At 40.6% G+C, this 24,234-nt stretch overlaps 1 protein-coding gene across 1 annotated transcript in view; it reads right to left on the reverse strand.

Annotated features, from left to right (window-relative positions):
* Positions 1 to 24,234, reverse strand: part of ATXN7 (ataxin 7) — a 57,263-nt gene that overhangs the window by 4,079 nt on the left and 28,950 nt on the right. The window contains exons 3-7 of the mRNA XM_010010711.1: positions 4,700 to 4,952; positions 3,753 to 4,015; positions 2,895 to 2,977; positions 959 to 1,224; positions 348 to 546 (exon numbers count right to left, since the gene is read on the reverse strand). Coding sequence (XP_010009013.1) covers positions 348 to 546; positions 959 to 1,224; positions 2,895 to 2,977; positions 3,753 to 4,015; positions 4,700 to 4,952 — 1,064 coding nt within the window. The remainder of the gene's footprint in view (positions 1 to 347; positions 547 to 958; positions 1,225 to 2,894; positions 2,978 to 3,752; positions 4,016 to 4,699; positions 4,953 to 24,234) is intronic.

The raw sequence follows: 24,234 nt of genomic DNA on the forward strand, positions 1-24,234 counted from the left end.
GGGGGGAAGTGCTATAACAGAATCTCACCCAAAGGGCACTGTTTACATGTCTTTATTCCAGACCCACAGCCCTTTAGAGCAGTTACCAATTCAATCCTCAGTGTTTTGGTATTCTGATTTCTTTTGGACTGTGGGGAAGTGAGCTGCAAGCATACTTCTTCAGCACATTTAGTTTACAAGTACAGCTAAACCTTCACTGCCTACTAGGCAACAAAATGATTTTCATAAAAATCTAGGAACCCCCCCCAGACATATCCAATAGAAAACAACCCTTAAACGCCCCAAGTAATTTGTTTGCAAGTTCAGAGCCAGTGGGAGACCAAGGTTAAGTTTTACTGGGAACGTACAGCGGCTGGTTGAGGATGATGACCTGAATAATGACAATCCAGTTTTTCAACAGGCTCTTCTTTTTCATCACATTCTCCCTCATCACTGGATAACCGAGATGCTGGCTCAGCTGCAGGCAAGGGAGGGTGCGGGGACTCGTGGACAGAAGGAGACTCGCTAGGGGCATTTCCACTGTGCTGGGCTGGACAGCCTGGAGGCCTGTGCAAGACAAGCAGGAAAGGTGTTACTGTACTAAGACTACTTAAGAATTCCAAGCTTAAGTGCTTACTGCTACTGACAGAAGGAAATCTGCATTAACAGATTTCTGGTATTTTCCAGAGTCTCATAACACATCCACCGAGAGGAAGGACAGGAGGTCTGGTACCCCTGGAAAAGCAGGATTGCCCAACCACTGCTGAACTGCTGAGGCAAGTCAGCTTTTACTATTTCAAACACCAAGCCCTCCTTGCTAGGAGTTACAGCTCAGCATGTAATTGCTAATTGCAGGCAGTCACCAGGCCTAGAGGAAGAATCCTGCCCTGTCCAACAGATCTGTATCGCTCTTTCAAACTCCACCTGATGAAGCGACCAGTATTAATTTCATACCACGGGATCTGCAGATTTTCCTTACCTTGGAAGACTGGGGGGGTGAGGTTTGGGTTTATTAGGTAATAAAGGCTTTGATTCTGTAAGAGTAACTCCATGAGAATTTTGGTGCAGCTCCTGGGAAGTTTTAGTAGGTGAGGGATGTGGTTCCCTGAGAGGGGGCATCTGCTGATGATGATCCGAATGTCGAAGAAGTTCCTTTTCCCTGGTTTTGCTTTTGTGCTCAGCTAATAACACATCAAATCGTTTTCTTCGACCCTGTACAGCCCTCCGCTGGGTTAAGGAATGTGTCTGCAAAACCATGAATAAATCATTAATCCCAGGCTATTAGATGTGTGGAAATCAAACACTCAAAGCATGAGTCTAGAGCTCTAAAACAGAGAAAATTGTCACGCTTATGGTTTAGTAAATAAATTGAAGAATGACAGAAACCAAACTAAGATTGTTGGGTGGACGATGATACCCCTGTCTGATATAAAGTAAAAGGCTTCTTGCAAATTTCTTTCTAAGAAAGAAACTGCCAAAGTTGTTCTAAGGTTAAGACTTGAACCGAAAGCGTTTTTCACATTCGAACTTTAATTGCCAACTACTGCACAACCAAACAAACTGAATATTTACTTCCACTTATCAAAATATTTAACACAACGTTTTAAAACAGACTTTTAATGAAAGACATGAAAAATATTTGTAAAAGTACTTTGCTTCCTTCTATATAGCACTATCCTCCTTAGAAACTAATACTATCAAATAGATATGAAGGAATGCAAAACAACAGAGCAGAATCCAGAGTCAGACAACTCAAAGACCTTTGAGTATCCTGAATGCTACACGTAGTATATGTGTATATATGGCACAAATTCTAGGTAAAGCGAAATAGATGGAAGTTATTTTTCCAAATTGTTAATTCACAAATAATACCTTTTTACCTATGGTATAAAAGTTTTGAGTCGGTCAATTTTAGTAGGTAAATCACATAATCCAGACACCAATAGCTATTGCAAAACATATTTTACATGTAGGTATAATATAAGGAATTGCTGAGAAGCATTTTTCCTTCTTTTCTACTTTACGTTTTTGATTTGCCTAGTTCTCTTGTAAAATCTCGAAGCTTTTCCCTCCTTTATTAGTAAAACAATTTCCTCCCCCTGTAATTCCAAAAGGGCAATGTGTTCAAGTTCAGCTCCTCCAGGACATCAGGACTAGCTTCATTTACCTTTGTTCTGTAGGTGGTTTATTTACCAGATGCTTCCCCTACTGACAGTTCAGCAGCTTTGGAGAACAGTAGCTGGTATTACACAGTTGTAGGGATCTGGATTTTTGGTTCCTTGGGACTAAATGATACATCTCTGTACCTGATTCCCCAAGATTTTTGAGCCAGAGGACGTATTTCATCTGACCAAAAGATTTTATGGGTTGTTTAATTTAGATATACTAACTCTAAACTCATTTCTGGGTTGGCTGTAGTGGTACATCAAGCAGCATGAGCATTTACACAAGTAACTCCTAAGTATCTGCTGCAGACTCTGCTGAGGGGAAAGGAGAGGGTGTGAGAGGGGAAGAGATTGATTTAAATAAATCCTGCATAAGCAAATACTTCTAATGCTCATGAGGAATTTTAAAATCCATCCTCTATGACCCAAAGGTTATCCCCAAAAAGAACATGCTGACCCCCTACTACCTACACGCAAAGGAACATGACTGCCCCATGTCAACATCCATGTTTAAAGGGTTTAGACAAAAATACATATCTCCAGGTTACTTTAAGAAATAAGTCTTTGAATAAATCATTAACTGAACTTCAAAACCAATTCCTTCTTGGTTCTGGGCAACATGTTTTGAGAGGTGCCATTTACAGTGCTAATTACTGACAGCAGAAATCTGTCATTTTCTGTTTTCTGTCATATTCCTCAGGAAATTGAATTAAAACTTTACATAATTTTATTCTGATTGAGATCTCCTACCTTGCATGTCAAAGACCTAGTACAAGGTTTCCTGGTTTCCACATCAATGACACCACAGTATATATCAGGATCAAATTCTCTCTCTGTCAAAGGTACACAGTATTGAAAAGTTATCAAAAGACATGGTGAAATACTAACATCTATTTTCATTAAAAATATTAACCATACTGGAAGTCATTTTCAAATGCAACACAGGAAAATGTACAAATAAAAACACACAATAAAATTGCACACAATATTGTCTACGCTCTCAGCAAGCTTATGGTGTGCTGAAATACAGATCTCAAGCCTACAAACAGAATGGAGAAATTCACAGCTGCAAGGGAGGACCCTGAAGGAGGAGTAGATCCTGCATATTAGGATTAGAGTCCACCACCAATATGAACTGTGGCAAACAAATGGTGGGTTTTTGTTGTTTGGTGTTGAGAACTTTCCTACCATTCCACTAACACTCAAAGTTATTGTGCTTAAAAAGCATAAAGGGCAGACAGGGTTTCCATTTTTTGAGGTGCTAGTTGTTCCATTTGCTACGTACATTTTGGACCTTCCACATAGAAAGAAGGAAAATGAAGTATTTAAAGATAGAAAACCAGTGTAATCTTGTAACTGTAAGAACTGACAGGCCTTAGAGGTCTGTATGGTTTCTGAAAGCAATATCCACATTTCAGGTTGTGTTCTTTAAGAACATGTTGAGTTACAGATTTAAATTCTAATACATAAACCATGCATAATCACAAGTTACAGTGTTATAAAAATGCTTCATTTACTTCTAAAGCTTATTTATATATGTTCTATACATGCGTTTCTATAGATACACTAATAAGAGGAATATAGCAAATAATAATTAAAACCAATTACCTGACAATCTTTTATGTAAAAATTTCCTATTATTTGTATTTTCTTCAGGTTTCTTTTCCAAAAATGGAGGCACAGAGAGAAGACCTTTACCATTCAGTATCTGTCCAGGGGAAGGCAAGGGTGGCTTTGGTATTGAGGGACAATTAAGGCCAGTCTTTATTGAGGAACTCACAGTAGTAGAACAAGTTGGACCAACAGCAGCTTTCAGTTGGGCACCATCTATCTTTGGATGAATCTTTTCCACTTTGACAGATGGAGTCATACTATTATTTATGGAAAATAAAGGAAAGGGTCGAGAAATTGAGAATTACAGTCATAGAAGTACTTAAAATATGTTATTACTCAACACTACTCTGATCTATTCACAATGCAAACGTAAGCCTTCCTCCTTTATTGCCAGTTTTCTTGTTCTGATCTTTGATTTCACATTTTTCATCATGTCTGTAATCTCTTCTGTCCTCTTTTCCCCATTTTCTTGTAAGTATTTCAGTGAGTCATCAGGGACTTCAGAAACAGTTACTTGGATTCACAAATAAACCTATCACCAAAGCAACTGGAATGAGCCTGTTGCGCCCAGTGAGAAATGCCTCGTTCTGTGACAGTAAATTATATTATCAGTTGTGTAATCTCATGTGTGCAGGTCAAAACTCACTTCAATCAGAGCTAAAACTCCCTTATGATCAAAGTGTGCACAACGGATCGAAGAATTAAGAGCCCCTAATAAAACAGCTTTTATTTATAATGATTTAAGATGTAGCTTTGCAAGAGTTCTTTTTCAACACAGTCATTGAGTATTATTTATAATCTTAGACTAGGCTGCTGGAACAGATCTGGAGGAGTTTAAAGTGATTACACCCAAACCCCTCTGAAACAAAAGGAAATTCTACTGATACAGCAGAGTCTATGCAAGTAATAACATTTAGGTCTTTGTCAAAAGGCATACTCACATTTTATCATGGGGAACTTTGCTATGCTGTACCGAATGCATTAACCTGTTGTTTCCGCTGATCTGCAGCTTGTCTTTGGGTGATTTCAACAACTTGGAATTTGATGATGATGCACTAGTACCTCCACTGGATGAACGATTGCTCCCACTTCCACTGCTACCTTTGTTTTTTGAAGGGAAAGATGAAATGAGGGAAAATACTGAAGAGGAAGGAGGAGTCAAAGGCGGCTTGCTGGAGGAGCTGTGTCTTCTTTCTGAAAAGGGGGAAGAAAAAGGGGTTTTAAGCTCCTGCACAAAACAATTCCCGAATATTTCATGTTGTCATTTACTCCATTAACATTTTTTCTTTATTGGCTTGGGAGGTTCCCTGCCACACACAAAGCATAAAGGATTCAAGCATCACTGTAATCCAGGAGGTTCCACTCATTGCTGGTCCCCAGCTGGTTATGGGAGTCTCTTTTAACTTTGGGAGCTACATGCCTCAGCCACTGAAGTTTGGCTTTTAATAATGCTCCCCACTCTCTCTCCATCTTAAAGAACATGAAAGCAAGAATGAGACCTAGACCTCAGACGCGCAAAGCAGAGAGACCCCTATCCTCTGGCCAAGCAAGCTTAAATATATTTCCTCAAAGGTTAACAATGTGTCTCCTGATGGTTGATATTATACTGGAGCCAATGTTTTAACTTTGACTTCATGACAACCTTTTCTATGGTCTACTAGACCGTCAGTGCGGAATGCCCAAGAATAGAGCTGAAGAATTGACCTACAGTTGGGTTTAGGGTGTTGTAGTGGTTTTTTGTTTGCTTTGTTTTCCCCTATTAATTCTACAGGATTTCTATTTCATCTAAAAAACCCAATCTGAGCCAAATCTTTGAATTAAGAGTGGTCAGCTTCCATCAATGAATGTGTTGGCAAATAAATTATTTAATGTTAAACCATTAACATTAATATATTGCTAGCATCACTTCAGTTAAAATATTAATGTAATTACAATTCATTAAATCAAATCTATAAAGTATGTAATTGATGCATTTAATGATTTTAATTACTATAACTGTTATTACTGTAATTACATAAAAAAAAGTAGCTCTTTGGAACAATGAATTCTCAGTCACAGCTCCAGGGAGCCCCCAGCTCTGCCTACACATGGACATGTTAAGTGACCATTTGCTCAACTGATACTTGGGCACCTGCGTTTCCTCGATGATCCGTGTAATCAACACCTGCTTAAGAGACGTCTGGCAATCAAGTATATACAGACCACAGATCTAAGTGAGAATCAAGAATTAGCAGGAACATCAGGGGAGTGGAAATGCACCTTTCACCTCAACAGTGGTAACACCTCTTCCTCAGCCAAGTGATGTTAAAGGTGTCCAAATCCACCACCCATCAATCCCAGGATCAGCTTACAGATTTTGACTTTAAGTAAACTGTGAAAGAAGCAGGCTACTCATGAACTTAAAACTACTTCAAGTCCAGTGCAACCCATATGGAAGGATGCAGTGCTCTTGAAAATATAAATTAATACATCCATCTTCTGCTTTTATGACCTATTTTCATGATATGAGTAAGCTGGCCTAGTGAAAGGTGTCAGGGATTTGGAACTAGATGATATTTAAAGTCCCTTCCAACCCAAACCATTCTATGATCTTATTTCCCCCCCAGTCATAAATACAGCAATCATATGCCACTCTGATGATGACCAACGAGGACTTCATTCACAGCTGGAAGCTATGAAACAGGACAGCACCAACCCGGCACCAATGTCATCAGGCACATCACCCACTGCACAGCTCCTGCGAGACTGTTACAGGGTGGAACAGCAAAAACCAGGGGGAAAAAAGTCAAGCTACCCCAGCAGTGAAAGAGGAAGACACAGGAGTCTAACATCTGTGAACCTTCTTACAGAGGTGGGGAAGCAGCACTATAAATATGTTCATTAGTTATGGAAGGGGAAGAAAGGGGAAAATCTAGAGCTTAGAGTAGGAAACTCCAGTCAAGAAACATCTCAGAGACTGAACCAAGTGATGTGTGTTTCTCTGTTTAACTGCAAAATGGGTGCAACCTAACAAACCTCCTGCAAAAGAGTCATCACTTCTCAATTAGTGTTTACCAAAAAGCTCTGAGAGGTCACGTGAAATGCCTGACAGAAATAAATCACTGCATTTACGTATCACCCATGTCAAGAAACAACTGCTTTAAAATGATATTCAGAACTAGTTATCTGTGATACTCAGAGTCATCTACTTAGTTTTCTAGAACCAGATGCCATTGAAGGGTTTGTAAGTGAAGTATATTAGCACATAGATGTTCTAGTAAATGGCTGTGTTTCTAATATGACGTACTGCTTATTGCCAAATGTCTTTTTATAGCAATGGCAAGAATCCCTGAGCAGCTCTGATAAGTTACTATTTGAGGGCCATTAGTTCAGCGATGCTACACCCTGTGAGATTACTCTGCAAGATAATGAGGAAAATTGCTCAATTCTCTTCCACCTTCTGTATATTTAGAAAATTCAAAGCCCAAGTTCTTATCACAGTTACAAATAATCTCAATCCAGTGGATGACTAATGCAATGTCTGGGACTTAGTTTGGAGGTTTTTTAAGGAAGAGAGGGTGTTACTTCCTTGGCAGATGAGAAGAAAAGGGACTAGAGCAAGACCGATACCTCCTTGCATCCCATCATGAGCAATAAACTGGACAAAATACTAATCTCAGCTACTAATCCAAGTGATATGAACACTTCTTTTCCGTCAGCTTCAACTGCTACTGTTCTGGTACTGAACTGAGATGTTCCTGACTGCTATTTGTATGAATGTTTCATAGCACCAGTCTCAAACAAGTGAGTTAATACCAAAAGAAAGTGTTTTGAATTGTGATAACGAAAAAAACCCCAAACAAAACAGTCAGAGAGGATTTCTCTTCTACAGACAGATACACAATTTGGAACACACCATTTGTGAAAGATATTCTGCCATTGTAAGTCTGTGAAACCTTCACTCACTCCTTCTGTACATAACCATGACCTGGGTAGTTTATCAACAAAAGGAGATGACTTTTCAGCTCATTTTTCATAACCTGCCTGGACCTGTTTCATGTTGACTTACGCAGAGGTGGAGCTGCTACTGGGATTTGCTTGTATTGAATGTTTTGGTGTTTTTATGAACTTCCTGTTTTTAGTGCAATCTGATCAAGGTCTGTTTGGTAAAGCACCTGAAGACTACTGGTGTCTCACCTTCCTGGAGAACGCTACGTTTTGAAACCAGACATGTGTAAGCATGGCGTACTTGATCTGATGAATATATTTATTGACAGATTGACATAGTCTTTTAATGAAAAAATTACTACGCAAACTGTCACTGAATAATGAAGACCACCATGCTTATTATGCTAAGCATATTATAATGCTAAATTCCACTAATCATCTGCCAATCTAATACAGAGTTCCCATTTGCCATTAACTCTGACTCAGCCTGAAAACATTAAAAAATATAATTATCTCCAGGTGTTCAGTTTTCATATTTTACAAGTTCACACTCAGGGCCCTTCATAATATTTCTTGAGAGAAAACCAACTTTCTGATGTCATGACTGCTTTCGCAACACATCAAAGTGATATTTCAAACACTGCACCTATGGAACATGGTTCTAAACTCTAAAACTTCAGGGAGGATTTTGTTGTTGGTTGGTTTGTTTTTTAAGTATCAGAAAGATCTAAGTTTTGGCTGTGGACAAAGAACCGGGAAACCTTCCTTGATCCCACAGCACTGGGTAGAACCTGATCTAAAATGAAAGCTGCATGCAATGCTAAACCTTACCAGTCAAACTTCTCCCTAAATATCTCTGCATTTACGTCACACCTTTGTAACCCTAAGTAGAAGGGCTGTACAGAGAGTTAGAAAGCTGTGAAAAGAGATGGCATCCCAGCAAAGTCTGCTTCTGCTTGGTGACCAGGATGTGTGTTATATACCAATTTTGACAAATACAGCAAAGAATTTGTGTGCTACTAGACTAAGGGTTGGACAAGAACTAAATACACATAATGCCAAAGAACACAGGCCCTCTGATGAAATGGATACTGATAAAGCAAATCTTTTCAAGAGCTTTTAAAAAATACAGAACTAAACAGCTTCACTTGGCCCTTAGTCTGGCTGTCCGTTTTCTTGGGTTAAAAATCTCATTTTCCATTGTGCATTTGCTACTGAACATGCACCAATTTCTGACAAAATACAAAAATGTAACCTGGAAGGGGAAGAAAAAAAAAGAAAGAAAAAAAACCCCAACACTTCTTACCATGGTTGGCTACTACTACTTGTTTTCCGTCAATGAGTAAACACTCAGACTTACTGTGATTTATAACCTCATTTCTATATTAAAGATACCCCTTTACAGACAAAAATATTCTGTTTTTCATAAAATGCTTCTTTCTTTGCTGTATGCTTAGCAGAAAAAAAAAAAAGAATAACAACAATACTCAAAACGTTCCTCCCAAGTCTACACTTAGTTGCCAAAACATAGGAAGTGTTTTGTGCTGTTCATCCTCTCTGGGCATCAATTAATAGCTTTGGGCAGCAAATACAAGATGTACAGATCAAATTTCATAAACCCTTTTTTTTTTATACTGACTTCTTATGTAAGTACTGGGCAAAAAGTCAAACTGACCCATGTCAGTGCAAGCAGAGCTGTCATTAAGTGGAGCGCACCCGAACACATGCAGGTTTGGTTCAGTGAAGTACGGTGCAACTTCAGTTAGCAGTCAGCAAAACAGCCTGAACATAGGTTAGCCTGAGTGTGTCATTCAGAGTATAGAATTAGATGTGAGCATTGAAACAAAGCATAACGATAACTGTATGTTTAAGAAGTCATACATCTGTCTCACTTAAAGTACAAGCATGATAAAAGTGCAATTTAAAGCAAACTGACTTTTCTCCATCATACTGAGCTTGACTTGTCATTTGAGAAACTCAGTGCAGACATATCTAAACAAACACCTTTTACCTGAGGATAAAATTTGTTTTCTGTCAGTATAACTATTACATTCCTAGAGTAATTGTGGAGAACTTATTAGCCTGATCTTCTAATTTCTCCAAAAGATCAGATCCATGGCCTGCCAGGAGAGCAGACTGGGACACTGCTGTGGAAGGGCATCTCACCAGAGCTCCAGATCTTACTCGGCAAGCAACTAAAATCCCTTTTGCAGCTCTAACCCAATTGCTCGTGTTGGGCTCTCATCCACCATGACAAAGAAACAAGGAAAACATTAGATCCATGAGGATTTCACAGGGGAAACCTGGGAGCTAAAACAGTCATGAGCATAGCAGGCAATTACTCTTCCTTTGATGCCTCCCTGGCAGCCGCAGCTGCTCGGGAGCAATTGCTTGTGTGGGATCTTGATCTGCTGCTCACTCACTTATTGCTGCTTCATTATCCTGCTCTAATCACAGGGGCTAGATACCAAGGATTCTGCCTTAATCTTCCACTGATGTCCCTTTAATCACCCCATCAGTTCCGTTCCCACTGTAAGTCAGGGTGAGGTCACTCCATCTTCAAATATGCGGTGTTTAAACTCATACCCTGAGCAGAACAGACAGCACCTAAATGAAGCTGTATTATTCACTCCAGTAAAGAAAGTTACAGAAAAGAATATTTATAGAGTCCAAGCTAAGAGTACAACAGACTGCCAAGGCTTGATTGGCACTAGTACAATCTGTCATGTCTCTAGAGAGAATTCTTCTATTTCATAAAAAAACCCACATTGCTTTGCAACTGGCAGCTGATACTGTTTACCACTGAGTGTTAGCAAAACCATGAAGAGAATCTAACTGATAGTCATGCATGTTTACAGCACTTCATTCACAGAAAAATAGTACTTTAGCAGACAAGAAAGGAAAATAAGAGTATATCATTTATATCACAGCATACCAAATGCAAGTGAGCGGTACATACGTAAGCATTAGGTTGCTTTATGTATTTACATCAATTGTCACAATGGCCTTATCTTGACTAAAGTTATTCTATACTATAAATAAATAGAAATAGGTATAAACTATTTATCTAAGAATTAGGTTTTTATAGTATCTTTTATGGCCAAGTTAGCAATACTGATGCAACCTTATGTCCTACTTCCTCACTTTAAAAATACTTGGTGCAATTGCAGTAGAGAATATTTCCATTGCCTGTGCAGATACTACTACGTGAAGAGGCAGTTAAGCTACAATGATAAAGCTTTACTTAATATGTGCCTCTTCTCAAATATCCATTAAAATACAACCACTCAGCAATTTTGAAGAGTATATTTTAAACCCCAGAGTTTCCCTCCATAAGCTGATATGTTAACAGGTTTGCTTTGCCTAGCAGAGATTTAAATGTGCTGGTTTATGTATATTTTACATTACACCTTCACCACATACGTGCTACAGCTTTATTCAAAGACAGCCTTATATTTACATAGAGAGGGTTAATACCCAAGAAGTTAAAATCACATTCTTACAGGCAAAAGATAGAAATTAAGTTATAATCATACATTATAGAGCAAAACATAACTACGGAGATCAATGATTTTTCAAATTCCCTTTAAAATGTTCTTTCACATTAAAACAAGTTGTGGAGGCTTTGGCTTGATAAGTGTCATGAAACATTTACCCTCGCCTACAATGAGAACTCAGAAAATGATCTTCCTCTCTCAGAAAACCCTTCGTTGAAGCCAAAAGACAAAGCCAATACATCAAGACCTTTCTAATTGCTGACTGGGTATGCTCCAAAGTTATTTGTCAGTTCCTAGGACACTTTTACTTCTCACATGAGGGCTGTATCACCACTAAGCTTTACATGTCATCTGTTTTCTGCATCCCTGTTTAATGGCACTGTTGGTGCGTGTAATTCCCACTCTGCTGTCCAGTGCTTCTCATCCTGGCGAAGGTTCCACTGTTGCAGGTACAAATTCCTGCACCATTCCCTTGTCATTCACCTCCAAAACACACACTACAAGCTTCCCTAAAAAGCATAAAATACACTGGATAAAGGAGTATGAAAAAGGAGTATAAAATCTGGCTACGCTTTAAGAGAGTGCACTGATTTATTATGAAAACTCATAATTCCAGAGGAAAAAAAATGATTTAAAGATATCCTTTGGTTACAAACGCTCAATTCAGACCCCTAAGCTCTCATATATACAAATATTTGGATTTCAGTGTATCGTTCCAGTTCCAAAGTCCCTCCACAGTAATTCACACTGGTTTAAGACATGTAAAGAAAACATATCTGGGTGTTTATGGTGGTCCAGCACACTTAAGTCACCGATCATTTTGAATTATGTGTTTGTAGTAGCTACTTTAACTAAAAGTTTCATGTAACCTACTTCTATCAGTGCAGAAGTGTGAGACTGACAGATTTTAGGCTCAACTCTCACTTTAATTTGTTTTTAAAAGCAGGTTTACCAAAGCCCTTAACACAGGAACTGCAAGTGAAGTTGGGAATGGGAAAACATTCTGGCTCCCGTCTTCGCCAGCCTCACTGCATTGCATTAGGTGTCCTGCTTGAACAACCTGAAGCTTCCCATCATGTAAATTTGAATATTTGCAAATTATTTACTCAGCTCCCAAGCGGTGTTATGACTGTTAATTAACCACATCCCTTTGAACAGAAGCAGAAGACAAACGTTAGCTGTTGCTATTATTTTGTTCACTTCACTACAGTAGTTACAGAGAAGCACTGGATACTTTCAGAGCTGTTAAACCAATTACTCGACTTCCTATTTCTAAATATGTATGTTTATAATTTTCCTAGAGATCTGCTTTTGAGAACTAAAATCCACTCATTACAAGTGATCACTGTGCAAAATACGTTAGGTAAAGGAGCATGAAACTCTCTGTAAGCAGGGTCACAGTTTTGTTGCTGCCATTCAAAAACAGAGGGAGAAGCAGAAAAACTTTGTTTTCATTAGTAAGATTCTGAATGCCAACTTCAATACTTCAAAATTGTATTTCAAAAAGGAGATGATCCTGTAACTATGATTTAGGGTATTTAAATGATGCTTTTAAAACTGGTACCCCTATAGCATGGCCAAGAGGGTGCTATAGTTCTCCAACAGCACAACGCTAACTGGGCAGGAACATCCATCCCCACCATGGTAACTGCTGCAAGATGGCCTCAAACCAAGCACACCTCCCCTGATCTCCAAGATTACCACCACAGAAAGGACAGCAAGGAGCACACTGCAGAGTTACTAAGAATGCAGCAAAAAATAGCAACACTACAATGTATTTAAATAAACAGCCTTCAAGTACATCCCTTTCTCCACTGCTGCCTCCCCACAATTCTGTACGTTACTAAACCTAGTTTTCCCATTTTTCCATACTTGTTACTAATTCTTTCAAACCCCCTTGTATTCAGTGCACCTGAATAGTTCTGTAACCATTTTCCACAGGATTTAAAATTCCTTTTTAAAACACACAGAGTTTGCCCGAGAGATATAAAATAACCTTTGAAGCATCAACCAATACATGCTGTCACCCCAAGCCCGCAGACAGACTAGGGTTTTGCTGCATCTTGCAGGTCCCTCATGCAGCGGCAAACTAGAATTAGAGATGCTCCCATCAGGTGTGTTTCTGCTATTCAGAGCCCTGTGGAGACCAGTAAAACCCTTGAGAGCAATGTGGGAAAACTGATAGAGGCGGGACATTAAATTATTCATGGAGCAGAACCATGAGCTTAATGGAGCCACGACTACTGGGAGGTCCCCCTTCATCACCCAGAGAAGGATGCTTTCCTCATCCTTCTCCACCCCCTCTTTACTCACGTAAACCCAAACACAAAGGCTTTAACATCTCAGAAAGACCGACATAATATCCAAGACCAAACTTCTGGTACACTTTCCTGCCCAACCTGCCAAGCAGTGGAGGAATGGGCAGATTTCTCACCAGGGAACAGGCCCTGGCCCTTTAGGTCAGTAGCTGTCTTGTACATCTGTCAAGCACCGGCCTATAAATATTGCAGAGTTATTATGGAAGGACAGTAGAGTGTCTTAGATGGTAATTGGGCCACAGAGAGATTATAATGTCCAACATTATGAGCACTAATCTCTGCATAGCCTTTGGATGACAGAACAGTACCTGCACTGTCTGATTAAAAAGCAGATATTGAATGAATTATTCTTTTGCTATTAAAAAATACAATTATTTGGAACCAGCTTCAGAAAAGCCACAGTGATAACAAACAAAAGCATCAAACACAACAAAAGTTAAGCAATACAGATCCACAGCACACCAAGGACCAGCATCGGTCAGCTTCCTCAGAAATGCAGCTGGAAAACTGCTGTCTCACATATGCTTACTTTGACTGACATTGAAAAAAAGCTTCAGTATTTCAAAACAAGCCTAAAGCAAATTAAAAATAATAATAATAAAAAAGAAACCATTATTCCAAAGTTTAATAAAAAGTTGAGCAAGAAGAAGCTTAATGAAGAACAGTGTGTTGAAAGCATGGAAGTAAAGAATTAGGGGAATAACCACCACCTAATTTCTCCTTTTCTCTCTCTTTCTGCCCATTTTCTACCCAGAAATCAGGTTTACACCTTTAACACCATGTTCTTCCCCTTCAGCATCAACAATACTCCTCACATGACCTTACCACATAATGTCATAATACTGTGTCACGCATTTGGACGAGTTCACGTATCCCAATGCCTGCCCAGCTTCTAGTCATGCCACAATCAGGAATTTGAATGTTTTTCCTTGTAGCTGTTTCTTTAAATGCAACAAACTTTAATCGCTGTTTGTTGACTGTCAGACTCAGCTCCCTTACAAAAATACACACTGACATTGAAAACTTGCTTAAAAGCAGTTAGTGAACCAAAATAAAGCTGATTATGGGCTAACTGATAAACTTGTTGAGACAGGTATAAAAACCAGGGCCTTGAAATGGAAAGCTCTCCGTTTGAAAGAGCTCAAGAAGAGTGAAGTGACTTTGCTTTGAGACAGGGAATAAGAGGAAGTATCACTAGACAAACACATTAACAGCAGTGTCGGCTAAGTAAATCACATCCTTTGAGTCTGTCATTGAGAAACTACAGGCAAAGACATTGAGCACAAGTATTTTCCTTACATGCTGCACAACTACCTAATGATATCCACTGCTACATGATACAAAAGCTTTGTAAGATTAACAAAATAAAATAAACATGCACATGGCTACTTGGAACTAGCAACTACAACAGCCCCTCCTCTTCCCCAAGGGGCTATTGCTCGCTGACTGATGGAGCTGAGATGGAAGATACCAGCACTATCTCTGATGTTACCTGCCTCTCACCTCTGTCCCTGTATGTAGAGCACCGGCTACGCACACACCATGGATGTGACAACTCATGTACTTCCCTCTGGCAAACAGGATGAAAGCACTACTGGGCCTCTACACCAATGGGTAGAGCCCACTTGCAGGAAAACCTCGTGGAGAAGCGAGAACATTGTGAGGGATCCGGGCTGGGTAACACCCCATCTTCTGTTCCAAGGCTCTAAACACAAAGTCTTTTAACTCTGTCAGGATGCAAAGGGAAGATGGGAAGCAAACCTGCGGTAGGGGGAAGTGCAGTATTTTTAAAGGATGTTTCAAGAGCTGAACAACTTTCCAAAAATTTGAATTTTCTTGGAACATAAATACTTAATTTGCCACGCAATTGGAAAACTGAGAATAAATAATTTGGTTTCTTGTTTTAAGTCAGATCTTTACATTATTTTACCCGATTTAACATTTATAGGCATCAGTAATTTTTTCAGTTATAAAATAGGATCATTACAGCTTATTTCGCTAACACTGGTCAATCAGAATAGGTGTGAAACAACCGTTTTCACGTTTAGAAACAGTGGCCACATTAACTATATCCTAATTAAAATTTTAGCACAGCATTAGCACAGCAAAGTCGCACAGAAATCACAAATATAGCCAAACAAGGGCATGAACCTACTGCGCTTACACAATAATGTCTTTCAAATTAGATAAACCAGCCCTTGCACATTTCACTTTGAGAGAATGGAGCAATGCTGTAATTAGGATGAGCTAACTAAAATGTTTGTGCAAGTTTAACCTTTTAAATAAGAACACAACTGCACTTGACACATCCAGTCTGCGTCTGCATTTCCCATCTCCTCCGAAGCCAAGATATAACGGCACAGACCATCCTGCCCAGAGCCAGTCATCCGCAGAGCCATAACAAGGAATGTGTTTGCCCTCTGATTTATAAATTACACGGGTGAGCACACTCAGGAAAACAAGCTAAACCGAACACACTCTTAATAGTTTCTTTAATTAACACTTTGATTAACAGCTGCCAATTTAACCTAGACAGGATTGCAGCCAGCCCTGAAGGTTTTATTGCTGTTTTCTGCCCTTGCACTCCCCAACAGAGCTGTGGCTTTAGAGCGTTTTGGGGGATATTTGAGTTTCTTTAGGGAGCCCACGGTCAGGTACTCAAACACCCTGCCCCGTGGCTCCACAGAGAGACTGGCAGGGTCTGCATGGAGCAGAGCTCACCCTCACCGGGCTGTCCCCATCTGCAGGGAACACGCCGCCTGCCTGCTCCTGGAGTGGGGCCAGAGCGCGGCGGTGACATTTCGGAAGGGCTCAGTGGGCCGCTTGCAGCGCTTAATCCCTCGCTGTGAGACTGATTATCCCCAGGGAGCTCCGCCGAGGCCCCGCGACACCCGTAGGCAATGCTGTGGTCCACACCGGGCACTGCACGCTGGGGCTGCGGCTCCAGGCTGGTGGCAAACTGCTGTCCCCAGGCTTTTTGCCAGGCTCAGCGTCACCAGTGATGCCACAGAGATGGCATCGCCACCAGTGATGTATGGCCATAGTGAGCTACAGAAACCTGGAGAGGGGCTTTGGACAAGGGCCTGCAGGGACAGGACAAGGGGAATGGCTTTAACCTGACAGAGGGGAGACTGAGATGAGCTCTGAGGCAGAAGCTCTTCCCTGGGAGGGTGCTGAGGCGCTGGCACAGGGTGCCCAGAGAAGCTGTGGCTGCCCCGTCCCTGGCAGTGTTCAAGGCCAGGTTGGACACAGGGGCTTGGAGCAACCTGCTCTAGTGGAAGGTGTCCCTGCCCGGGGCAGGGGTTGGAGCTGGATGAGCTTTAAGGTCCCTTCCAACACAAACCAGGCTGTGGTTTTCCAGCAGCAAAAATTCACTCGAGTATTTACTGTCCTGAACATCCAGATAGGTTTCAACATATTGAATTTCTAGACTCTGAGGTCTGAATGTTAACGACTGATTTCCACCCAAAGCCACTGCATAGGTATTAAAATCTAATTTTTACCAATGTAAAATGGGCCATTTCCTAAATAATCACTCATAGAAATTACAGTGAATCTGCTGACAAAAAAAGAATAGGAAGAAACAGCTTGTGGCTTCTGCTCTTGTTTTAAATTACCATAATCAAAGCTGAAATCTCTGGTCTTTCCTCACTTATTGAATTACTCCAAAATTCATTTTAAAAACCAAGCAGATCACTTTTTCACTGAAATAAAGTTAGCCAAGAGGAAAGGCAGCTGGCCTGTACAAACACCTTTATGTGTTAGTATCAGTGTTTTAGCATATTCTTTTCATTAAGAAGGGTTAAACAGCAGCAGGGAGCACCATTTCATCAGATCGGGGTTTGCTTGGGATAGTTTTTTTCTCTTTTTAAAAGAACATGCAGAATCCCAGAGACTACTGCTCCCATTAAGAAGCTTAGGAATGAACATTAAATCCTAAACCACAAATACTTAATACTAACTTTCCCCAGGTCTACGGACTCCGAGTATGAGACAGAAACCAGCTCCTCTTGCTCTGAATTTCAAGTTGACAGCTCATGTCACCTATCCATTAATCGTTAAGGACAACTGAGGAAAATGAACATTTCCTTGGATTATGCTGTTTTTAAAACACATCTCCTTCCATCACTAAAATTAGTACCAGAGGCATGCATGTTTTTGAAGGAATTTGTTTCTATTGTACACTCTTCTACTTGACACCCATAATTAAGACCAGGTTCAGTCTCCAACAAGGTTTTAGCGGTTCACAAAATTCTGGACTTCAAACTACTATGTGGGGAACCAGTACTCATGTATTTGCCTTCTTAAAAACTACCATTTATCCTTTTTTAGTCTTTGATTTGGCTTACTCTTATTTGAGGACCAAGAGGGCAAGTAACTTCTATTTTCTTGCTTGTTCCACAAATAAACTGACCAAGATCAGGCAATTCAATTCCCAAATGGAACAATACAGAACTCTCTTCCTTCTGAGTAAGAGTGAGGACAAAGAACCCAACTGCTAAGAAACCCCAGCAGCTGCACATCAAGGCAGGAGCTGGAATGGAAGGGAGAGGCATGACAGTACATTCACATGGGGAGAAACAACAAGAGCCCATGGGAAGTGCACACAATGGCAGAGAGAGAATGCAATGGGATTTTCTGCCTGCTTATAAACAGCAGCATATATGCCAACTGCCTCAATCTGGGAGTTTGGTTTTATTTACTGATTCCCAATGATTAAAGTCTAAGTAACTTCATACAGTAAAAACTCATCGAGTTTCACCTTGAAACAGCCTGTGCACGTGCCACAGTGAAATCACATGCTGCGAGTGTACTCTGACAAATGCAAAAGTGGTTTTACTTAATGTAGTAAAAACAAACCATTATGTAAGGCAATGAAATTCCAAAATTCTTTTCCTGGTGTAAGTATTGCAAAAAGTTTTATTTTCTATCAACACTGACTGAAGTCATTAAAAATAGTTCCCCAAAGGACCACCAACATTAGATAATATAAACACTTACACCATCAGTTAATACCTGCGTTCAGAGCCCTAAAATCAGCCTTGCAAGCTGTGAGGATCCTTTGTGCAGATCCTGACACAAAGGGATGGATGTACACCTGCACACACTGCTCGCTCCCAGGGAAGCGAGCTGAAGTGATTAGGCTCCTGCTCTAACAGCAGGGCAGCACACAGAGGGCAGAAGGGAGAGCAGCAGTTCAGTAAGAGTCATTGCAGAGAACAGAATTTCCAGGTCTTTGGTGTTGCAAGATCATCCAAGGTGGTCAACTTGATTTGTGTTGAAACCACTGCAATGGAAGGAAGTTTGCTTCCTGCTACTTAACGTGAAGAACAGCATCAACCTCCTCCTTTCCTTGCTAGACACATGCAACATGGAAAGATTATTTACATGATCTGTGATGCTGTCACTATGCACACACATGTAATAGCTCCCTGGTATGAATGAGTACTGCAGAATGCTAAGAAATGCCCCCCAAAATAAATAAAAGTTCTACCACCTGAAGTATTCTGCACGTTTTGCATTGCCAAGGAAATTGCTTTTAAAATCAGCTACAGAATTTCCAATCTTTCGCTTACATTATATTTTCTTGTTTGGCTTTGTGAAGTGACATAAATGCAGCTCTACCATGTCTGCTTCCACTTGTCTACGTTTTAGTGTTCTGTATGTTGAAATTAGGTTAAATTTAAGACAGCTGAGGAGCTGGATTTGCGGTGGTGTGTGCTGCACATACTGGGGTTTATCATTAACATTAAAATCAGCATGCAGACAGCAAAGATAGGACTTCTCAGTGCTCTCACAGAAGGAAGGCAGGAAGATCTTCCAATGGTCAGTCTTCATGTGCATACTCCAGCTTAGATGTGGCATGTGCATGTCTGATTAAACTGGCAGCCAAAAAAACCAAACCCAACCACAAACCCTAAACCAAACCAAGGAGGCAGGAAGGAGCCAGGGACAAAACCCAACAGGAGACCTGGAGCTATATACGTGCACAGGGCAGGAGGTGTTGCAACAGGAGGGAGAGTGATGGCAAAACACACAGGAGAAAGCCACAGACGACCAGGCTTCATTATCTCCACTGCACACGAAACAACTCATTTATCTTTTCCCAAAATTCAGCAATCTTAGGCACCAATTTCACAATCACTTTCAGCTGGCTGGTGGGAGCTGATACTGCCACAGCAGATCCCTGCCCTCTCCCCCAATCCCGACTGCTCTGTTCAAGCCTTCCCACCATCTGCTCACTCCCTAACAAAGAGCAGACCCATCCGCTCACAGACCTGACAGTCTCACAAACCAAAGGCCTCCTTGTGCTATTAACAGAGCCAGGAGTAGCAAGGATTAAAGTGTGACCTGATCCCATGGAACGGGCTGGAGGCCTAAGCAACTGGGGATGGCAAAGAACTGGGTTGTGAGCTGCAGTCACTGTTACTTTGCCAGTTTCTAGAAGTTTTGGAGGGTACATAACAAAAAATTCAGACTTCCATGGAATTTCATCTGATTGATATCAACACTGCATAAGCTGGGCTTGCTTACACTGCAGCCTGCTTATGTTTACATTTAGTACTGCCTAAAATGATTTTGTTGTAAATATTTTGTTTTAAAGAGATTGTTTGGTTACTGGCTACTATTATTATTCTTCCTGGAAGGAAAAGAATGATGGGCCATGAGCCAACACCAAGCTTCTTAAAGTTGATCAATCGAGAACTCCAGTGTAGTTACTTAGAAAAATGACTTTGCTGCTATGGGGGGGTGCATAGAAAGAACCCCACCATGGGCTATGCGACACCACCAAATCAGCCTTAGTGAAAGGAACAGCAAGATTACACAGAAAGTAGCACTACAGACTTGATTTTAAGGCCTTTTATGTCTTTTTTTCCCCCTGAAGCTGGAAACAAGAGCTCCAAAGTACCATCATGAATGAAATTCCCAGAAACTCCAGAACGACGGGTCAATGGATTTTGAAATCAGTGGATTCTTCTCTCCAGCAGCTGCCACTTTGAAGAGTGTGTTACATGCTACAGAAAACACAAATATATCAGGCAAGATTTCTGGATTTGGTGTTTCCTTTTCTTTTCCAAGTGGGCAGGCTTGGAAGTTCCTCAGGTTTCAGAGAAGTGGAGCGAGTCCAAATTAAAACGAGTACAGAGGAACAACCTGTCAGGCTTGTTGGTGCACAACCAAGTGACAGAGTTTTATGCCTCAGTATCAACTCCACTTACACGATGTGCTTGTTTATACCAGAAATATGATGTATTACTACCCACATAGCACATGTGTACACACAGAGAGGGAAGGCTCCTGTAGAGACTTATACCATTTTCAGGGAATGAAACCATGAAAAGACATTTAGTACATTAGATTTCAAGTGTCCAACCACAGCTATTGTGGACCACTGCCATCTGGACAACAGGGACAGGACAGAGGAAATAGCAAGTAGCCCAGAAGCTAATATGGGCTTTCAGCACGTCCTAACTATATGCCAAGCCTCCAGTCTCCCTGGGTACGTTCTTGTGAGCACAGAAAAAGGTGATGAGTATGGTCCTAAAGGTCAGTACCCATCCTTGTTCTGAACACTGACTGAGCCTATGGAGAAAGGAACTGGCCACCACCAAATACAAGTGACACTAGCTGTCACTCTCAATCTGTGACAAGCAAGATGCAAGCACCAAACCTTGCAATACTACTCATATATGTAAGTTTATATAATCTCTGTATCATAGAAGCTGGTTGGTGTGACCCCCATGATGACCTCTGGTCAGAGTACATGGCACTATGAAGGGGAGGGGAGTGAACTGTGGCAGTTTAGAAACCTCTCCTTCGACCTTAGAGGCCAGGAGAGGGCCCACATGGCATGCTTCCAGGCACATACATGGTTACATGTGGCTTGTCACAGGCTGAGAGCCAAAATGAAACTGAAGAAAGTGAGTGCTTGCTAGTCCCATGCCAATGATGAGAATGGCCAGAGACTTAAAGAGTACTATAAGGTTTCTCATTATGATCTAGAAAAGTGAAAGAGATTAAACAATTACTTCACTAAGACCACCCTGATACAGCAGAACATCAAAATGCTTAGCCTACAAACTCATAGGAAGACTTCAGCCACATAGTAGCAAAGGAGACACAGTTGATTTTCCTCCTAGCAAGGAGAGGAGCCATGAATTCCCATGTGAACATCTATGGACAACAATGAAGAGCTCTTAAAACTATCAAAGTATATCACACAAAACTTCTGCTCAAATCCAGCTCAACAAATAACCCACAAACACCTGAAGTTTTCAGGCTCAAAGGTGGAAGGGCACACTGAAAGTACGTACACCTTCTACCTAACGCACAGGATTAGCTGCAACCCAGATACTAAGGCTTTTTCCAACCACCAGACATGACAAGCAGGTTCTTTGCAACTGGCAGGGTCATGCATAGAGGACACATGGCACAATACGACTGCCTGGCAGAGCAAGAAAATGCTATGGGGTAAAACATAAGGAGGTGAACTGGCTAGAAGAGGAGCCTTCCTTTCAAAAGCTACTCTATAGAGAATTGTGAGTTGAAGATTTTCTGACCATCTTGCCAAACAATGATGAAAAACTCAGTTACGTAGGAACAGCTTCAACTCTCCAGGAGCCTGCTCTAACTGCATCCTTTACAAAGCAGTGTAAAGAGTGAGAGTTTGACACCAACATGGGCAACTTGTTATCTAGGGAACAGAGAACAGAAAAGAGGATGAGAATTGCTTGATGATGGCTCTTCTTTCTCTATCTAATACAACCTGGGGAAACAAAATGTAATCACAATCTTAGTGGTCAGCAGCACCCTCAGACATTGCAGAACTTGTATGAGGCAGCAGAACAGGTGAAGTTTATCAGGACTTTACATATTAAGCCACACTGATGGCTTTTTCTCCTACATCATTTTGCTGTTATTCAAAGGATTAACCTGTTGTCCCTGTTGCATGGGGACTGGAGGAACATCTATATAAATTATAGAGTAAAAATATTGATTTTCTCTACAAGCACTACGTTATGTTTTTGTTTCATCAATAGTAAATAATAGGGTTTGGAAGTATTTTGGCTGTTACTGCCTGAGATAGCTAATGATGGCCTCTTTAGTCAATAACAGTATCTCTGCCTTATATGAAATTTCATCTCTTTCTCCTTGTTATTTCCTACACTTAAGAAATATATTTGTGCTTTCAAGTTTCACATTGTTACAGAGCTCTTACAGGGCTGGGTACTGCAAGAGCTAATCCAAGACTGCTATTGAAAAGTAAACACGACATTTAGGAATCTGTTCAAGGCCATTTACATTACTTGGATGTAATTAGTATTAAACTGAATTAAGCCTAATGACTAGCTTAAAAAATTGGCACTAATTGTGCTCTCCCGAAAGTGAATTTCAGCCTGCAATTATCATTTTAACTTATTAGGCAAATCAAGTTATTGACTGCTATTCATCAATAAACTTACAGGTTTCAGTGTATACAAAGTGTTATACACTCCCTCTTCTGGTAATAACTTAAAAACACAGTTTCTAGACTTCATGTGTATTACATGTTTGATTTGAGGTGTAGCATATTGCCTGGAAGAAGAACAAACAAAGCAGTATCATGTTTGATACTGCAAGTATCAAGCGCGATACTTGCAGCAAGTATCAAGCAGCAGCAAGTTTTGTTTTAAAAAGCCTGCAAACTGGTTACTAAAAGTGAGTAAATAACAGGTGAAAATTACATGACACAATGCCTATATAAACTAGGCATCAGCTACCTTGTAGCCATGCCTAAAACCAAAATGCTATTGATTTCTTTTCATTTGCCAAAAATAATACTGTCTCAAGTTTTTCCAAAGCGCAACACTCACCTACACGCCTGGTTACCCTTTGGTGCCCTATTGCTGTAGGTGACAATACAGCTTTCAGAATGCTGCCTACTTTTCCTGAGGCAGCAGACAAAAGAAGTTCCTACAGAACATTGCTTTTATGTAGGTCCAGCATGGGTAACTTTCCTGCAGCTAGTACAGTACCTCCTTTTCTCTCTACCTGTAGGGTACTGGTGGGCATTCCTCTTACTGCAAACACTGCCGAAAGCTACATGTACATCCTAAAAAAGATAATATTAAGAGCACAGAAAATAAAAACTTAAAAATAAACCTAAGCAAGAGCCAGTAAAAGGGATGTATACAAGTAAAACAAACGTAAGATGACCTATTAATAAATGCACGTGCATGCACATAACCATCTCTCTTCTTGATGGCGAGTGCGTGGTAAAGCCAGGAGAGGTGCCTCAATTAGGACACACTGTTGTTCCCCCCACCAAGATGTGCACAATTCAAGAATGCCAGGATGTTACACAAACCACACTAACATCATTGCTGCCAAAACACAGAGAGGAAAAACTAGTGAAAAAAACTTGTTTGTTTTGCCCTGTTTACCCTCTCTTTTCTTTCACTTTCCCCCCCCTGCAATACAGAGTGATAAAACCAGCACCGTACCTACTTCATTCGGCAAGGTCATTTTCTCCTGCCTTCCTTATTTAGTTTCCCCCTTATTGTCTTCATCTCTTTCTTTTTATATGTCTTTTACTGAAGTTCTTTGTTTTACATTTCCCTTTTTAGCTATTCCCCCGTGTCCTCTCTTTCCCCTCCTTGGACACACACCCACCCAGACTGCAAACCACTTAATTCTAGCTGTGCTGAGCCAGGCCTGCCAAAGCTGCCGTCCTGCTGCCTAGCCAGGCAACAC

Source organism: Nestor notabilis, unplaced genomic scaffold, assembly GCF_000696875.1.
Source record: "Nestor notabilis isolate BGI_N333 unplaced genomic scaffold, ASM69687v1 scaffold8083, whole genome shotgun sequence".
NCBI lineage: Eukaryota > Metazoa > Chordata > Aves > Psittaciformes > Psittacidae > Nestor > Nestor notabilis.